Consider the following 17,331-nt stretch of genomic DNA (forward strand, 5'->3'; position numbering starts at 1 on the left):
AAAAAAAAAAAAAAAGCCAGGCTGTGGTGGCTCACGCCTGTGATCCCAGCACAGATCTAGGGTTTTGAGGTGACCTGGTCTACAAAGCAAGTCCTGGATAGCCAGGGCTACACAGACAGACCCTGTCTCTGAAACCGGAATCCAACCAACCAAAGTAAAAAACGAAACCAAACAAACCTGTAGCATGAAAGAATTGAGGGATTCTTTAAAAAAACATTTGTTCTTTGAAAGCATAAAAATTCCTCCTCTGTGCAGTTGGTGGAACAGGTTGTCCCTTGACCAGAGCAACCTTTGCAGAAGGGTTTCGTTATTTTTAACTTACTGTGAAGCAGTATCTGTGTGAGATCTTCTGTTGGAATGATAGTGTGGGCTTTCTGCATATTTTACTAGGCTCTGGGGATAAGGTCTTTTGTTTTCGTGTGGAGAAGTTCACATGCATGTAGCACACAGGTATGACAGGTGCTGAGAGTCCACATGCACACATGTATGACAGATGCTGAGAGGTTCACATGCATACATGTCTGACACATGCTGAGAAGTCCACATGCACACATGTATGACAAATATGTCTTAGTGATCGACTAGGCGGGGTATAATTGACTGGGTTTTTCTCTTTTGACTAATGAGCAAAACCTTGTAACCAAAATACAGGAAAACAGAGTTCGTCTTGGGTCTTGGGTCTTGAGTCCGCGCCCCCTCTGTGCTGCTCCTGCTTTTTGTTTGCTGGTTGATTGTTGCTTTGCTTTTGTTTTTAAGACGGTGTCTTAAGGACTGTGACGTGCGATCAGGCTCTGGCTCTGGGCTCCCTGTCCCAGCTTCCAGCTGGAGTGCAATTGTGTAAACCATTCTTACTTTATCCCCGGTGTTCCTCTGACAGTCTCCAGGAAGTATTTGCTCGTAGGGACAGCCTGCATAGGAACAACCAACCTCACATACAGAGAGTTTCTGCAAGAGCCTAGTGTTGTGTTAGCTTGGAAAGAAAGTAAACCTGTGTGAATTATGTTTTATCTCTTAGTGGTGACATTTGAATAGTAATAATGTGAATACTGTATTAGAAATGGGAAGGGTAATGACAGCTTAAAAGATGGAATTTCCTTTCAGCTGTAAAGAACATTTTTAAACATGACATCTGTCTATACAGCTGTTAAAATATGACATCTTTTCTCATGAGGGTCCATTCTGGTTTTACTCCTTCCCTCTTTGCTGAGCCCATCAGCTTATATGTAAGGATTGTTTGTTTCAAAGTTCATTTGGCCTACATTTTCGTGAAAACAAGTTGATTTATGAGCCTTCTACTCATCCCTTTATCTCTATGGTTTTCACAACAGCATTATATTAGAGATGATTGTGGCTAGACTTCAGAAACTTTTGAAATCTCATCTTTGTAGGCCAGTCTCTGCTTCTTCCCACAGAGTCTGAATTCCATCAAAGAACCATGACCTTTCAAGACTTCTGATTTTCCAGCTTAGGTTTCCTCAGAGAATGGCAGTTTTCTGCGGTTTGTTAGAGACTTTTCAGTCTTACTTAGTTAACCATATACTTGGTACATTCGTATGTGTAAGAATCTGTGGCCAGATGTGATCATTCAGAAGACCTAAGCTTTAGATATAATCAGGTCTTGAGCGAATGCTGTAACTGTACTTACCTAACTTGATCTTCAAGCCACCTAATGTCCTGAACCTCAGAATTTAAAAAGTAAAGGCACAGTGCCTCACCAAATGCTTTCTCTCATTTACAGGTTTTTGGAAATGCTCCACCAAATACAATGACAGAAAAATTTTCTGACCTTCTGCAGTTCACGACGCAAGTCTCCCGACTAATGGTGACGGAGATTCGGAGGAGAGCTTCAAACAAATCGACAGGTAATTTACAGAGGCGAGCCAGAGGCCGACCTCGGTGGAAGGCAAGCAGGTCTCTAAAAGTACTGTTAAGATTCAGTAGGAGGCAGCCCGCTGCACACAGGTCTCAGCCTCCTCCCGAGCCCTACCCCACCCCCACCAGGTCTGCTGCTGCTTTGAGCCTTCGGCTGTTCTGCAGGGCCACCGGCCCCTCCTCTGCCACTGTGTTGTCACTCTGCCATCCTCCATGAACACCCTTAAGCCACAGCACGGTGCACAAGGCCAGTCTGTAGTCTGGGTTCTTGTCCTCATTCTTGCTTCCTTTTCTGTGTCGCTATCAAAGTGAGCTCCTGCAGCCTGCGGAGGTGACCGTGGTTGTGTGTCTGTCCTTACCATGTTCCTCCCCAGGACAGCCCTTTTCTTGGTGTGTCTAATTCTCAGCCCAGATTAAGTCATGCTTCCTTGATAGAATGTTCTTGACTTCTCTAATCAAAACATTTTTTACTCTTCCAAAGTACCCTTTTGTTTCTCAGCTGCAGGAATGGTATGTGGGGTGTGTGTGTGTGTGTGTGTGTGTGTGTGTGTGTGTGTGTGTGTGTGTATATACATGAACGTGCATGTGTGTTTTCTTCCTGTTACACCATAAGCAACTTAACTTGTTCTGGTTAGTTTTTTCAACTTGACAAAAGCTACGATCATTTGAGAAGAGAGAACCTCAGTTAAGAAAATGTCCTCATTAGCTTGACCTGTGGGGCATTTTCTTGATTACCTTTGATGTGGGAGGGCCCATCTCACTGAAGGCTCTACCACCCCTGGACTCATGGTCTTGGATGGCCTAAGAAAGCAGGCTGAGCAGGCTAGTAAAGAGCATTCCTCTGTGGCGTTTGCTTCAGTCCCCTGCCTTGAGTTCCTTGGACTTCCCTCATTGATGGTCTCTTCCCCAGAACTGTAAGCTGAAACAAACTCTTTCCACTCCAAGCTGCTTTTGGTCGTGTTGCTTTATCCCAGTAATAGAAACCCTGAGTCAGGGGTCTTTACACAATTTACGGGAGTTGTTAGGCTGGAGAGTCCCGGGTGAGGCAGAGTCATTTGGTAACGGATTGTATTGATCCTCCTTTCAGCAAAAAGTCTTAGTTGTGGCCAGAACCTGGTATGGTGAGTTCAGAGTAAAATTGTCTTGTTGAGCCATTTTGTTGGTGATTTTTCTCCTAATCAAAGAAGGATTTCTTGGAGAGTTATTCAGACTGTGCTAGAAGACATGATGTCTAACTTGGCATTTTGGAAGCCAGCAGGAGGGGCAGGAGGAAGATTGGCGTCTTTCAGCGTGTAAGCTGCTGCTCTGTTCTTGTGTGCTGGTGGTTTTTTCCTTTGCAGGCAGCTAGCTACCTTTTCACTATGAACTCAAACTAGGAGACAGAGTTAGCCCGCCCATGGGACCCTTTCCTAAGGTGTAGGCTCCTCCCACTGTGAGAGGCTCATCCTCAGGACCTGGCCTCGGCCTGGTTCTTCTCAGGTGCCCCATCTATGTTAGTATCACCATGGGTGTGGCAGTGCGGACACAGGGCATTTCAGCAAGCAGAGTTAAGTGCATGATCTGAGGTGTCTACCTGAACCGGAGCCCATTAGGCACTCTTTGGAGTAATGAGAATGCCTTTAATTGAGGATTAAATCCATTCATGTGAGGTGCGACAATCTGGGATTTAGTGAATAGATTTAAAAGTGAGATGGCTTTGCTTACACTTGTACCTGAAAAACGACCAAGGAATGGGCCACTTAAAGTGTCCTACCCAGTTCCCTTCTGCACTCAAAATGGGATTGAATCCTCTTTCAGCATACACCGTTGTTCTAGTTCATTTTGTCAAAGGGAAGATTTGTTATCTGAGGTTTGTGTGGCGGGAAGGGAACTTTCAGTCACACTGGCTTCGCTTTCCTCAGTGTTGCTCTCCTTTCAGTGCCTGAGCTGTCTGTGGGAAGATAGCTTGCTATACTACAGCTTTTTTTTTTCTTAGCTTCTTTCAGGATTTTATACCTACAAGATAATCTTTTTGGTGAGATGACGAATCTCAGAGAGATTTAATAGACAGTATGTCTCCCTCTTAATTACAGTAATAGTCAACGCAAACATTCTAAGTTTTAATTTTGAAGTGCGAATAGTGTCATGGGGTGTTGCAGGACTGCTACAGGAACGCAGGAAAATAGTGCAGGTGTCTCATGGCGCCCTTGATTTCCTTTCCCCGCGGGCATCTTATTTTGGGGATTTTAGGTACGTAGTTACCATATTTTGCAAGTCCAAATAATACTTAGCTTATGCGGATTTTCTAAGATTTCACCTGTTTGTGTATTGCCTCCTGACTTGTGTGCTGTAATGTGGCCAGTGCGTTGTGGGTGACGCTGCCCCGTGCGGGAGGCCAGTAGTGCCGTTCCCAATGGCACCGCGCCAGCGAGAGGCCGGTGGTGATGGCCACAGCCCTCCAGTGGCAGGGTTGGAGAGCTGTAGTGGATCCCCACTTAGAGATCCCAGCCTTTCTTCCCAGACGGAGAAACAGCGCGCTGTGCTGTCCTAAAGGGAGCTCAGAGCCACAACACCTGCAGGTAATTCCGTCCCCACGGTGTGTGTGTGTGGTAGGTAATTCGAAGCAAGCACAGAGGCTGTGAACTGTACTTCTGTTTTCCCAGCTAACTTTGCAGATCTCTCTTTTGAGAGCCAGGGCTATGTAGGGCTGAATGAATGCAGTGGTATGCCTAACTCGACTCAAACCATCCTCCTGAAGCCCAGCTGGAGCTGCACGTGCCTTCAGTGGACGTCATGTTTGTCCTGGGCATTCCCAGTTGCCCTAACACTGTCTTCTGGAGCTCACTTGTAGTTTTTCTGTGTGTGGCAGGGATTCACACTAGTCTTGAGGTTGTGTACCTTCTTTGCCTAGTTAGCCTAATTCAAGCTGTGCCATCTGTGCGCGTTTCTCCTGATGCACGCTGGAAAAGTTCTAGTTACCATGTTCATGGCTAGAGGTGAGGGATTTGGTTTTCCGCTGAGCTGTACCCTCGGCGTGGACAAAAGCCTTGAAGATGCTGCAGATGAAGCATATGTTCATATGGGCTGCTTCCTCAGTTAACTAGAAATGGAGGGTCCCCTTGATTGATTGGAAGTGACAGTGTGTTGAAATGGGTAGGGTCAAGTGAAATGGTTCTTCTGCATACATTTGCTGCGTGAGGATAGAATTCATTTGCTGTTGCTGCTTAAATGTGGGCTGGGCTATGTGTGCAACCACAGATGCCTATAGAGGCAGGAAAAAGCATCTAAAATGAAGGACTGGAGTCACAGCTAGTTGTGGGCCTGTGGTGTGGGTGCTGGGCCTGGGACTCAAGTCCTGCAACAGCGGGGCGTGGAATCAACCACCGAGCTCTCCCACCAGCCCTGGTGACTCATTTCACCAGGGACGTTTGGGACTTTCCTCCCAGCATCCAGCCACACGCTGTCCAGACCTTTTCCTCTGTTCAGATATGAGTTCGAAGCCCAGCACCGATTGTACCACACTGCTGATATCTTAGCTCCTGCCTGAGGTGTTCAAGAGACACAGTGAAGGATTATACTGACGTCGATCTTCTTGGTTTATCCTCACTATTTTATTTATTTGGCATACTCACCCACAGAAAATGTCATCATCTTACTAGGATAATGCCTGCTGCCCTCCCCGTCCCTCCTTTAAATTATGAAAAGTCTCTTAGTGTTCACCATCAGACAAAATGTTTAAAAAAAAAAAAAAACCAAACCAAAACAAAACAAAAACAACCCATACATCATTGCCAGGCATGGCAGTAGAGGTTGAAACAAAAGGATAGGGTGAGCAAGGCTGGTCGGGGCTGCCTGAGAACCTGTCTCAAAAATAAAGCAGGGCCAACAGGTGATTTTGTTGGTAAGAGCCTGATGGTGTAAGTTCACCCCACGGAACCTGTGCTGGAAGGAGGGAACCAGCTCCCCAAAGTTGTACTCTAACATCTATGTTCATGCTGTGTAAGCCCTTCAGCACTTGCACGCACACACACACACACACACACACACACACACACACACACACACTCAAACACTCGTGCGTGCATGTGTACCACAAGAGGCCAACTTGGCCAAACTGAGGGCTGTTCTTCAAATATCGCTCAGTTTTTTTTGTTGACTGTGTTTTTCTGACAAGGCCTTTTGCTGGCCTGGAGCTTGCCGTAAGCTGGGCTGGCCAGCGAGCCTCGGAATCTGCCTGTCTCCACCTCCTAAGTGCTGAGATCACAAACCCACCTTTTTTTATCGCTTTTAATTCTTTGACAGTCTTTTACTTGTACCTAATGAATTTTACTCTTTCTCATCTCCCATTCCCCTCTCTCTTCCCCTTCTCCTCTCACTGAAACCCTCCTTTCCCACGGCTCCCTCCTGCTTTCATGTGTGTTCTGATCTCAGCCACTGACTTTAAGTAGGATTGCTTGCTTGGGTGGGGGCAGCTTGACAGTGTGCTTGCTAGGAAGAAAGTGACACGCTTTACCCCACAGTCTGCGGGGTAGGGCGGGGATGTCCTACCCCCCTCTCCTTTCCATAAATGGCAAACTCTTATACAGGTTCCCTGCAGGTAATTGTAGTCGATTTAGCTAACTTTACAAGTCCAGCAGCCGTTTCCAGAAGAAGGCTTCACACACACTCTGATTTTGTCGTACTCGGGTCCTCATGCTTGCACGGCGAGTGCCTGACCAGCTGTACTCCCCAGCGTGCACTCTCTGTCTGTCTATCTCTCCCTCCCCTTCCTCTCTCTCTCTCTCTCTCTCTCTCTCTCTCTCCTTTAGTGCTAATAGGCTAGACAGCTTGGATTTGATTACACATTTTCATCTTTTTACCAGAAGAAGCTGATTGGTGGGATCTGTGAAGACTGAGTTAGCTAAGACATGGGTGATGAGAACGTGGCTGCTACAGCTCAGGCTCAGCGAAAGCACATGTTTAGTGTTTCCCAAGGTATCTAGGCAAACACACGTGACTGTGTTACGCTGACAGCAGTGGTCCACCTCGGAGTGTCTTGAGTTCTGCTCTGCTTCCGGCTTCCTTGCGGCCTGTTCAGTGCACTCTGCTGTCTCTCCGGCTCACGGGGACCACCGGGACCCTCCGACAGGCTTTACTCATGCCGAGGGACTTCTCCATCTTCATTTGTCTCTTAGCACTCTTTGTTGTGATACAGTATGTGTGTGTCCACAGTATGCAGGTAGCCGTTAGGGGAGGCTTTCTGGGAAATGTTCCTCTCCCCGCTACCACTGCTGATTGAGCCCGAGTCATTGAATTTGGTAACAAGCACCTCTCCCTGCTGAGCCATCCTGCCAGTCCCATTTTCAGTTGTGTAAAGACACAGTCAGCTAGAATGGCTTTCAGCTCCTCCCCTAACTCTGCAGCTCTGTGAACGAACGTGCTCCTGCATCTTTCTCTCTGTCCCCACGCCAGCCTCTCAGGTAGGCCCCACACCCCCAGACTTTCCTGTGGTCACGGACCCAGCAACGGCTTACTCTTACCTTAGCACCACCATTCTCTCTGGCCTCACAGTATGACACACACAGTGATGCTGGGTTAATAGTCTTTAAGAGGATTTCTTACTGTTCCCTCCTCCCCAGATCAAGTGCACCCCTCGGCTTGCCTTCCTTCCGTCATTAGGCTTGTGCTAATTACATCAGTGCTCTTGACATTCCTGTGTTGGGAGCATGCACTCTGGATGGTGAGAGCGTGGTCTCTTGCCTTCCTCTGTAGTGCCAGTCTGCATCCTTTGAGCCATCTTTTGTTGGAATGTTGTGTTCCCATTTTCTCCATGCCACCTTCCCAGTCCTTAAGATATGTGCCTGCTTCCCAGGAAGCTGTAGTTCACGTCACTCCTCCATGAATGTTGATTAGTCCATCATAGACTTTTCCCCAAAGTATCGTTTTTCAATTCCATAGTTAGCTAGCTAGCTAGCTAGCTAGATAATGTACACAAATATATTCATTAAAAAATTACTGTTGTAAATAAAAAATGAGTGTTGGGCTGTATAGTGTTTATTAGCTCTAAGATTATCAACGGTGGTATTATTTAACCCGCTATCACATATAACAAGACACAGACACCTGTTAGATTTATAATTACCTTATTTATCTTGGGCCAGGCAGATACTTCACTTACACTGTCTCAGTATCCTCACCATCCATCTCTCAGTCCCCATCCAATGCCATTCACCTTAATCCTCCTCATCTGCTCTACCTTCCATACATAACCCCGTGGTACATGCTTGTATTCTTCATCTGGGCCTTTCCACACCATTATTGGAGTTCTTTCTTTTGCCCCACGTGGTTTCTTCTCCACGCTAACCCGTCGTGGAGTCCTCCTTCCTCCTCTCTTCCAGTCTTGTCTGTTCCCATGATTCTCTTGAACCCAAAAGCTGGGGGAACCTTAGCCATGCCTATCCCATTCCGGCCTGTCCAGGTATAGGCCGTTTAATCAACCAATCAGGTATGCCTTAGGCAGATTACAAAACAAGGATAGGTATAACCAGATCTTGAGGGCCAGTAACACGCATCAGACCAACATCCCACAGATTACATTCATTTTTTTCGTAGATTACAAAATAATGCCGCTGTAAAATGTGTGCTTAGGAAGTGGCCCTTTCCCTGCTGTGTTTTACAGATTTTTAAGTTTATAAGTGATTTCCCCTATTGACTAGCTTCCCTTTGGTTTTACAGAGGCTGCAAGTCGGGCCATCGTCCAGTTCCTGGAGATCAATCAGAGCGAAGAAGCCAGCAGAGGCTGGATGCTCCTTACAACAATCAACCTGCTGGCATCCTCCGGTCAGGTGAGCGTGCAGTGTTCGTGTTTGGCACCCTGGCCCTTCAGCGACCCGGCTTGGGATTTTGATGCTGCAGTGATTGTTTCTGTCCCGTGGATTCTGCTTCTGTGCTTCTTAGCACAGTTCTGTGAGAAGCTACTACTTGTTTCCATTTTTCTCATGAGGATATGCATAGCTCAGGCAGCATTTTCATTTTCTGTCATGTTGTAATACACGCAGACATACCATTGTGAAACATGGTAGGCAACAAGATGGACCACTAAGTGGCCAGAGGGAACTAGCCAGGGGTGGGCATACCCAACACAGCTGTGTCTCTAGGAAAATCTGGCTTGAAAAAATGTATGAGTAAATGACACCGAATATTTGAGCATTTCTGATTTTTAGAGAAAATAAGGACTAGAGACATTTTATGCTTAGGAACGGTGTGTGTTTTCACCTGACCTGTTGTGGAGACTGCTCTTTATTTCTCCTGACTCAGTGTTAAATCTCTGACCTCACACAGGTTGAGTGAACTCATGAGCTCTGTCTTTTGTGTTTGTCCTTTGGCATTTTGGGGATGCGAAGGCTTTTCAGTTCTCTGAAATCTAGAGTGTGATTACCTATCTATGTTGATGTCTGTTGAATAAACTCAGTGGACTTAGAAACCCCAGCATCATTAACAGTGGCACTTAGGATAGCGGTGACTGGTCACCGCAGAAACTGTGAATACCTTTAGAACTACGGTCTCAAAGCTTTCATGGCACTTGGACCTTTTCATTGGAACTTCTGCCTGTCATTTTGATTGCACTGAGAACCTGCCAGACCAACTTGTCCTTAGTTTCAGGACTTAGGCTGTCTACTCTTCAGCGTAGAAAGCCCTGCATCCCAGACATCCCCTGAGTCCAAGGCCAGTGGAGATGGTCAGTCACCCTAGGTGACCTGCAGGTAGTCCTGGTACCACCATTTCAGTGTCATGGCTGTACTGGAGGACTAGAAAATTCTCAATGCCCTCTTCTGTTGATGCCTGTAAATGCCTCTGTACCACAGTACCAACATTTAGTTTAATGTACCATGTCATTATATGCCATTTAAATGTTAACATTTAAGTGAAACAGTTGCCATCAGTACTTCCTATGTGTTGAGTTTTAATTGACATGCTTCTGGGTATTACGGAGACTTTTTGTAGATGCTTATGATCACCTTCTCGGTGTGCATGGACTGTCGTACAGTCACGCCTAGCACGACAGAAACTCACTGAGTGTGGATGAATTCTGTCCGTGAATGGAGAGACAGCTTTTCAGTTAGGAAAAGAGCCCCTTGTCGGAAGGCGGAGGCAGGAGGATGGAGAAGCGTCAGGCCAGCCTGGGCTATGTCATGAAACCAAGTCTCAGACACAGGAAAAGAATCGAGTGGTGCCTTAACCACTTACAAGGATGACACATGCAAGATGCCAGTTTAGATGCCAAGTCACACTTTAATCTACCAGTGAGTGATAAGATGGAAATGAACACCGCACTGCTTTGCATAATGGGAAGGGGGAAGCTAGTGATAATTTGACTGGAAAATGATGCATTTAAAGAGCAAATTCCTATGCCTTGGGATGGTGCTGTGTTTGAATGCCATTTTCTGCTGGCACCAGCATGATACCAAGATGACTGGTGACCCTGACTGAGCAGACAGCAGCTAGACAAAGTAGAGGTGGCACCAGGAGGCACAGTGGTAGACTGTGCAGCTGGAAGTAGACGTTTTGAGACCAAGGGTTTGGTGAAGGGGTGGGATTTGGGGAAGTTTGAGAAATGACAAAGATACTAACTTCCTGCTAGATTTGTGGTGTGATGGGGTGTTGAGAGCAGTAAGCTAAGAGCTAGTAGAGCAGGGGCCTTGGGAGATGCTGCCGGTGTAGGCGTGGGCCAGGCTTTGGAGGCATTGTTCTCAGAGGTTTCTCTCCCCTCTACCCCTCATTACTGTATTTGACCAGCCTTCATCTCCCATGTGGCTTTCCCTACGAGTTTCCCTACTCCCTCTCCTCTGGCAGTCCCTACTAGTTCATGATCTTTGCCACTACAGAAAATGATTTGAATCTTGCTTCACTTCTCTTTTGTTGGTTAATACTTCCTTGGGTGTCCAGTATCGGTTTAGGGAGACAAAAAAAAGTCAAGAGAGACTGTGGGACCATTTTCACAAATCATTGTGCTTACATGCCCAGCTAGCCCTCCCCTCTAGAGCAGCTTGAGTAAATGATGAGCCTCAGCTGCTGGCTTTGTAATTTGAGGACCGTTTGGTACTAGTACCAGGCACACAGTATTGACTCCAAAGGAATAAATCACGTACCTGTGACCCTTTTGTTCATAGAACAAACTTAGAAAGGAGCCATCAGTATGACCTTCAGGTGTCTGCCACGTTGGACTCTGGCTCTTCACACATGCTGCCCTGTAGGGTAACACCCTACGCGTCTTCAGGCAGTGTTTCTCCCCGCTCGTTTTAATTCATTTTAGTTCTCTGTTTCATTCCAGACATTGTGGAACATTCCCATTCATAGGCTGTGTGCTCTGCCTTTGTCAGTGGGAGTTTACATTGGAGTTCCTGATAGACCTGCTGATGCCTGTAGGGCTGGGTCCTTCCAAAGAGAGAGGTCCTGGTCTTTGCACGCTGCTGTCAGTGTACTGCCTCGCATACCCTGGGCACTCAATAAATATACTTGATGAGAAAGTAAATAAGTGAATGGGAAGGCGGGGCCAGTTCCTACCATAGGATAACCACACGCCACGAGCTTCATCGGTTATGTCATACTTCTTAGCCATACCGAAAGGCTTTCTAAAAGATTGTCTATAATTCCTTCTTGTAGGCCTTTGAAAATGACGCAGTGTCATTTGCACTGGTGATGGCTCTGTCTCTCAGATACCCTTTCCTCTCACAAACATCCAATAAGAATGATGATAAACCTGGTGGCAAAACAAACACTAGTATACAATTTAGTGGTTAATTCGTCTATTTATTGATGGATCCATTTATTTTTTGGTATTGGGGTTGGACTCAAGGCCTCGTATATGCTAGGCGAGAATTCTACCCCTAAGTTTATCTTCAGCCCTTGTTCTAATTTTTCTTTTGAGATAGGCTCTCATTAAGTTGATAGAGTGACCTTGAAGTTACCCTTTTTTCCAGATAAACTTTGAACTTGGGATCCTCCGCCCTCTGTCTCCTAGATAGCAACGTTTGAAGCCTGTGCCACCAAGCTTAACCTTTTTTTTTTTTTTTTAAATATTGATTCTGTTATTTTGGCTATCATACTTATCCTGAAATGTGTGCACATTTCTATTCATTTGTATGTGTGTGAGAGAGAGATGAGACCCAGGAAATTAAATAGTTTCACCATTTGTGGTAATTAAGCGTGTTTCTTAAATTCTCGAAGTTCATGTTCTTTGAAACAAGCTGCTTCTTGTCAAGTAAATACCACATTCATTAAATAACTTACTGCACACCAGCAAACCAGTCTCAACATCTGACCGAAGCAAACTTGTTTAAATGGCAAATTGAATGTTTGTCAGTCCGAAGAGGGTTTTTAATTCCTCGTTGCCTTTAAGCGGGATCGTGGTGTCTGTGCCCACCCCCCCACCCCCACCCCCCGGTCCAAGTTACAGTTCTTCCATCTGTCTGTCTGTCTGCCCACTGCTGTTGGTTTGTTTTCCAGAAAACCGTGGACTGCATGACGACGATGTCAGTGCCTTCCACCCTGGTTAAATGTCTGTACCTGTTCTTTGACCTTCCGCACGTGCCTGAGGCTGGGGGAGGTGCACAGAGCGAGCTCCCTCTGGCCGAGCGCCGAGGGCTGCTCCAGAAAGTCTTCGTCCAGGTAAGGAGGCCTCACCTCGCACATGGCTGTTTCCATAACTGCCTTTAAAAAGAACTAGAGAGTTTTGTGTGGAGATGTCCTACCCCGTCTATCTTGTCTCGTCTCGTTTGTTTTGGTTGGTTCTCACTGTGTTGGCCAGCTGACCTCAAACCCCAAATCCCCCTGTCTCAGCCTCCCATGTGCCAAGGTTATAGGAGTGCACCCCCACACATGGTTGCTTGTTCTACTTTTCATAAAGTTTTGTTCTCTTTATTATGACAGGGCTTTTCCTCATAATTACATTTTCACGTAAATGCAGAAGGAATATGAAAATGGTTTCCTGGGTATTTGAAGGCAGTGCTAGGTGTTTCGACTGCATTTGTTTCTGCAAACAGATCCCACTGTTAAAATCAGATTTACAGTATTAATAATGTCGCTAAAGTTAAATTGCTAAGGAAATCATTTTTTACAAGTTTATCAATACTGAGATTTGGGAAATATGTCTTATAACAACGAGACAGTTTATATAATTTCTGTCTACATAGAGGATTTTTCCAGTTTGTGAATATTGAACTTAGAATCTACCACTGCCCACTGTCCAGGTCCTCTGCACTTGGGAAAGGCCCTTTCCATCATTGCCACTGTTCTTTTGTATTCTTGTGGGTAAACAAAGGTTTCAGAGACCTTTTTAAAGCGGTCTAGTAATACGGGTAGCCTGTATGGTGTTCTTTTTGTGGGACAAAACTTTTTTTAAACAAGCAATCTACAGACATTTAGAATATAGTCTGTCCGTGGTCCTAATACACTTTTCTTTAAAAGAACGCTTTTAACTCAAAAAGACAAACACCGCATGACTTCATTTGCATGAGTCGCCTAAAATCACCAGATTCTTAGAAAGGGTAGTGAGAGGCAGGAGAGGGGTTGCTGTTCACCGGGTTCTAGGATGAGATACCAGGTTCTAAGATGAGAAAGTTGTAGCGTTTCATGGCACAGTAGTGCATAGGATTAACACTGCAGACCATCAGTTCCTGTGCTAAAGATGATGAACTCATTGAGGCTTTTAAAAACGTCAATAAATAACAAGCTAGTAATAATACCTCTGGCGTCTGAAGTAATATAACTGAGGATTTAGATTTCTCAGCCCAAAGTGAAGAGTGTGTGCCTAAAAGGCTTTTGAGTTTTTAGCAGGGGTTCTCTGCGTAGCACAGGTTAGACTCCCGAAGAGAGTTTGCTGCTTTTGTCATTAGAGTGGAGGAGACTGGAAAGCTGTGTGCTGGGTGAGGCAGCATGGGTGTAGAGGATGGTGGAGTCTTCTCTGAGAGAATGGTAGACTTGAAAAGGTGCTGCTGCATCAAGGATGGAGAGGGGGATGCTAGGACCGTCATCATAGACTTGGATCACTGAACTGCACACTAACTCAGTAAATACTTAGGGGTCTGGACATAGAGCTCTGTTGGTAGAGTGCTTGCCTGGCAGGCGGGAAGTCCTGGGTTCAATCCCCAGCGTGGCCTTAATTTGGTGTGGTGGTGCACACCTGTGACCTGGCAAGCAGCAGGGGTGGGTCAGATCTTCAAGGTCACATTCTGTTACATCTTGTGCTGCATGAAACTGTCTCAAAAAAAAAAAAAAGAACCCGAATCTTTTTGAACACACTATCCATCGCATATTTTCGTACTGAAGCTTCCGCTTCATCTCATGGAACTGGAAGAACAGTGTTTAACTCCAGAGCTTCTGCTCTCCTCTGAAGTGATGACGTTGGCAGTTGGCAGATGTGGGAGTGAAGTGAAGGAACGCGCCATGTAGGGGCTAAAGGCGCTGTGAGAGCACGCTGACGGTATGGGTTAATGTTGGCCCCATCTCAGTGAAGCCTGTCTTTTTAAAAAGACAGCTGTGATCCTAAGCAGTAAGGGGAAGTTGATTTTCTAAGTCTAGCGTCTAAGTAGGCACAGTACACATTTTTGCTCGGAATGTAAGGCCCCGTGTTTGAAAGCCATGGGTGATGGCTGTAAGGTAGTGTGGGGCTCCTGTCCATGTATTGCAGTTGCTGAGTGTTCAGGGGCAAAGGAAGGTACAGCTCCTATCACACTTCCGCTTTACACTGTGGGGCCCACAACACCCATGGCTAGGACCCTGTCCCTTTCCTGCCCAGTGCTCCTTCACTGCTTCAGTCCCTTAGTCTTCCTCGTCCCCTGCTACACACCCTAGCTATCATTGTGTTCAGGGGACTAATTGAGAGCTTCTTAAATGTTTGAAGCCGGGTGAAGTCTCCCTGTCTGTGTCTGTGTCGTGTGTCGCTGCTTCGAGCAGGCATTCCTCGCCTGGTCCTTGTGAACAGTGCTTCCCCTGGTACCCTTGGCTGCCTCTGTAAAGCTTCCCTACAGGTAGAAGCGTCATAGGGGAGGAGAGGCCGGAGCCTTAGCCTGTACTTCCAGCTCTGGGAAAGAATCAAGCTAAATGATCTTCGAAACTCACCCTGACAGTGAAGATGAGAGCCAGTCATCTTAGGGCTCAGCAGCGAAGGAGTCATAAAACGTAGTTGACTTAGTGGGCAGGGTTGGATTCTATTTCCCGCTTTTTACTATTTTGGGTTGTTTTCTGTTGCGAATGAGAGAAATGGCATCTGCCTGTCTAATCGCATAAGGCAGCAGCGCAAGCAGACACAAACAGAGCTGACTGTACCCCCGTGCAGCTTTCCTCACTGTGTTCGCTTGGGCAAAAGGGACCCGCGCTGGTGGACACACATGGAACACACAAGCTCCTCCAGGCCTCTGTGGAAAAGGTGCCTGTGGTGCTGGCCCAGCCCTCAGCCCTTCTCTCTTCCTGTGGGTTGGCAGGTGTGAATGAGGGAGCCTTTGTTATTTAAGAACGGTTTGGGTAGAACAGGCAGGGCCCAGGCCCAGCTTTACAGGCAGGGCATGGAGTGCCACATACTTTAGTTTCTTTTAGCAATGTTCTTACTGGCCTTAAGAATGTTTTTTAAGCTGAACGGATGATTTGTAGTATCTTATATCTTAAAAAAAGTACTAAGATGAGGGAGTTTAGTACAGAGAAAAGACATGAACTCTTCCTGACATTGAAGAGACCATTGGGGGTAAAATCACTTGGACTTCCTTTGTGGGGCAGAACCCGGTACAGCAAAGCACAGAGCTACGGTGGCCTTGCAGGTCAGAGCTGGGCCTTCATTCTGGAGCTGGTAGTCTGGAACACTGGTTCTCAGGCTCTCTAACACTGCGACGTCATGTTGTGGTAACCCCAACCATGAAATCATTTTTGTTGCTACTTCATAACTGTAATTTTGTTACTGTTCTGAATCATAGTAAATATCTGTGTTTCCCAATGGTCTTAGGTGATCCCCATGAAAAGGCTATTCAACTGCCAAGGGGGTCATGACCCACAGCTTGAGAACCTCTCGTCTAGAGTCTTCCGTTGAAAGCCAGACTTCAGAAAGTTTCTGTCAATTAGATGTAATAAAGATATTTTTCAAATTATGATGATTGACTCTATTCAAACATCTCCTACTTGTACATAAAATGGAAACAATTTAAGGCTCCTTTTACATTCAACTGCCAAGTTTGTCACTTGTGCTCTGCCCTTTAAAGTAGAAAATTATATTTTACCAGGGCAAAAGAAGAACTAAATTAGGAAGTTAAATCGGTCAGTTGTGGTGGTGTACAGCTTAATTCCAGCACTGGAGAGGCAGGGGCAGGAGGATCTCTCCGAGTTACAGGACAGGCAGAGATACGTAGAAAAACCCTCTCTCAAAAGAACCAGAAAACTTTCAGAAGAGAAAGTTAAAGTACTAACCGTGAAATGCAGTGCAGAGGTGCTGCTTCATCCTGTTTCAAGGCGGATTATTCAAAGACAGAAGGAAGACTGGTAGTGGAGATTTCTTTAAGTAAGCTCTCTTTAACACATACCGAAACCTTTGATGTCTTTTTAATGCTCGTGAGAGCGCTGACCCTGATGACTGCAGTGACTGCCCAGCGCTGCTCTGAAGCTAGCATGAAGTTTGGTCTCACTGTTTTCTGTCCTGCCTTCCCTTGACCACTGTGTACTGCACACTCTTGTTTCCTTGTGCGTTTAGATCTTGGTAAAACTCTGCAGTTTCGTTTCTCCGGCGGAGGAGCTGGCCCAGAAGGACGACCTGCAGCTTTTATTCAGTGCAATAACCTCTTGGTGCCCTCCCTATAACCTGCCGTGGAGGAAGAGCGCCGGGGAGGTGCTCATGACCATCTCCCGCCACGGGCTGAGCGTCAACGTGGTGAAGTACATCCATGGTGAGGAGCACGTGGCCCCCTTTCTCTCGTCTTGTCTCCCTCTTCCACAAATTGTTCTTTACATTAGCTAATTATGCATACCTAGTTTGGCCAGGTCAGGGAAATGGAGAATTCAAGGCCCATCCCAGCAACAAAGTGAGTTTCTGTTCAACCTGGGTAACTTAGCGAGATCCTTTCCCAAAATGAAAGAGTGTAGCTCCATGATGGACCACTTGACTAGCCTGTGGAAGAGTGTCCATTCAGTCTCCAGGATTCTGAGATACGTTCGTACAGAAATTTGCCAGGAGAAAGAACAGTTTTTAATCTGTTGGATCTTTCTAGTGCAAGACATTTTCTTAGGTTCAACAAAATGGATATGAACAAGTTAAGATTATTTCATTGTTGTGTGAATGTTCAGTCTTAATTCAGTGTAGGTTATCTCATTGATTAATCATTCTTCTACCACTCCAAGACCAAGTTCTCAGCACAAAGGAGACTTATTTGCCCCAGGTGGACAAAGAGCAGAGAATGAGAGACAAATACAGGAGATTGAGGATGAGGGAGGAAGAGGAAGGGATATTTGCCCCTGCCTCTGGAT

The 17,331-nt window shown here is 46.0% G+C and overlaps 1 protein-coding gene across 7 annotated transcripts in view; it reads left to right on the plus strand.

Annotated features, from left to right (window-relative positions):
* Window positions 1-17,331, plus strand: part of Wdfy3 (WD repeat and FYVE domain containing 3) — a 215,502-nt gene that overhangs the window by 71,164 nt on the left and 127,007 nt on the right. For all 7 annotated transcript variants that reach the window (XM_055594634.1, XM_055594637.1, XM_055594636.1 and 4 more), the window contains exons 4-7: window positions 1,739-1,862; window positions 8,566-8,675; window positions 12,337-12,498; window positions 16,562-16,754. In XM_055594634.1, the coding sequence (XP_055450609.1) occupies window positions 1,739-1,862; window positions 8,566-8,675; window positions 12,337-12,498; window positions 16,562-16,754 (589 nt within the window). The remainder of the gene's footprint in view (window positions 1-1,738; window positions 1,863-8,565; window positions 8,676-12,336; window positions 12,499-16,561; window positions 16,755-17,331) is intronic.

The sequence above is a fragment of the Psammomys obesus genome, unplaced genomic scaffold (assembly GCF_907164565.1).
Source record: "Psammomys obesus unplaced genomic scaffold, mPsaObe1.curated_primary_1811, whole genome shotgun sequence".
NCBI classification, from domain to species: Eukaryota; Metazoa; Chordata; class Mammalia; order Rodentia; family Muridae; genus Psammomys; species Psammomys obesus.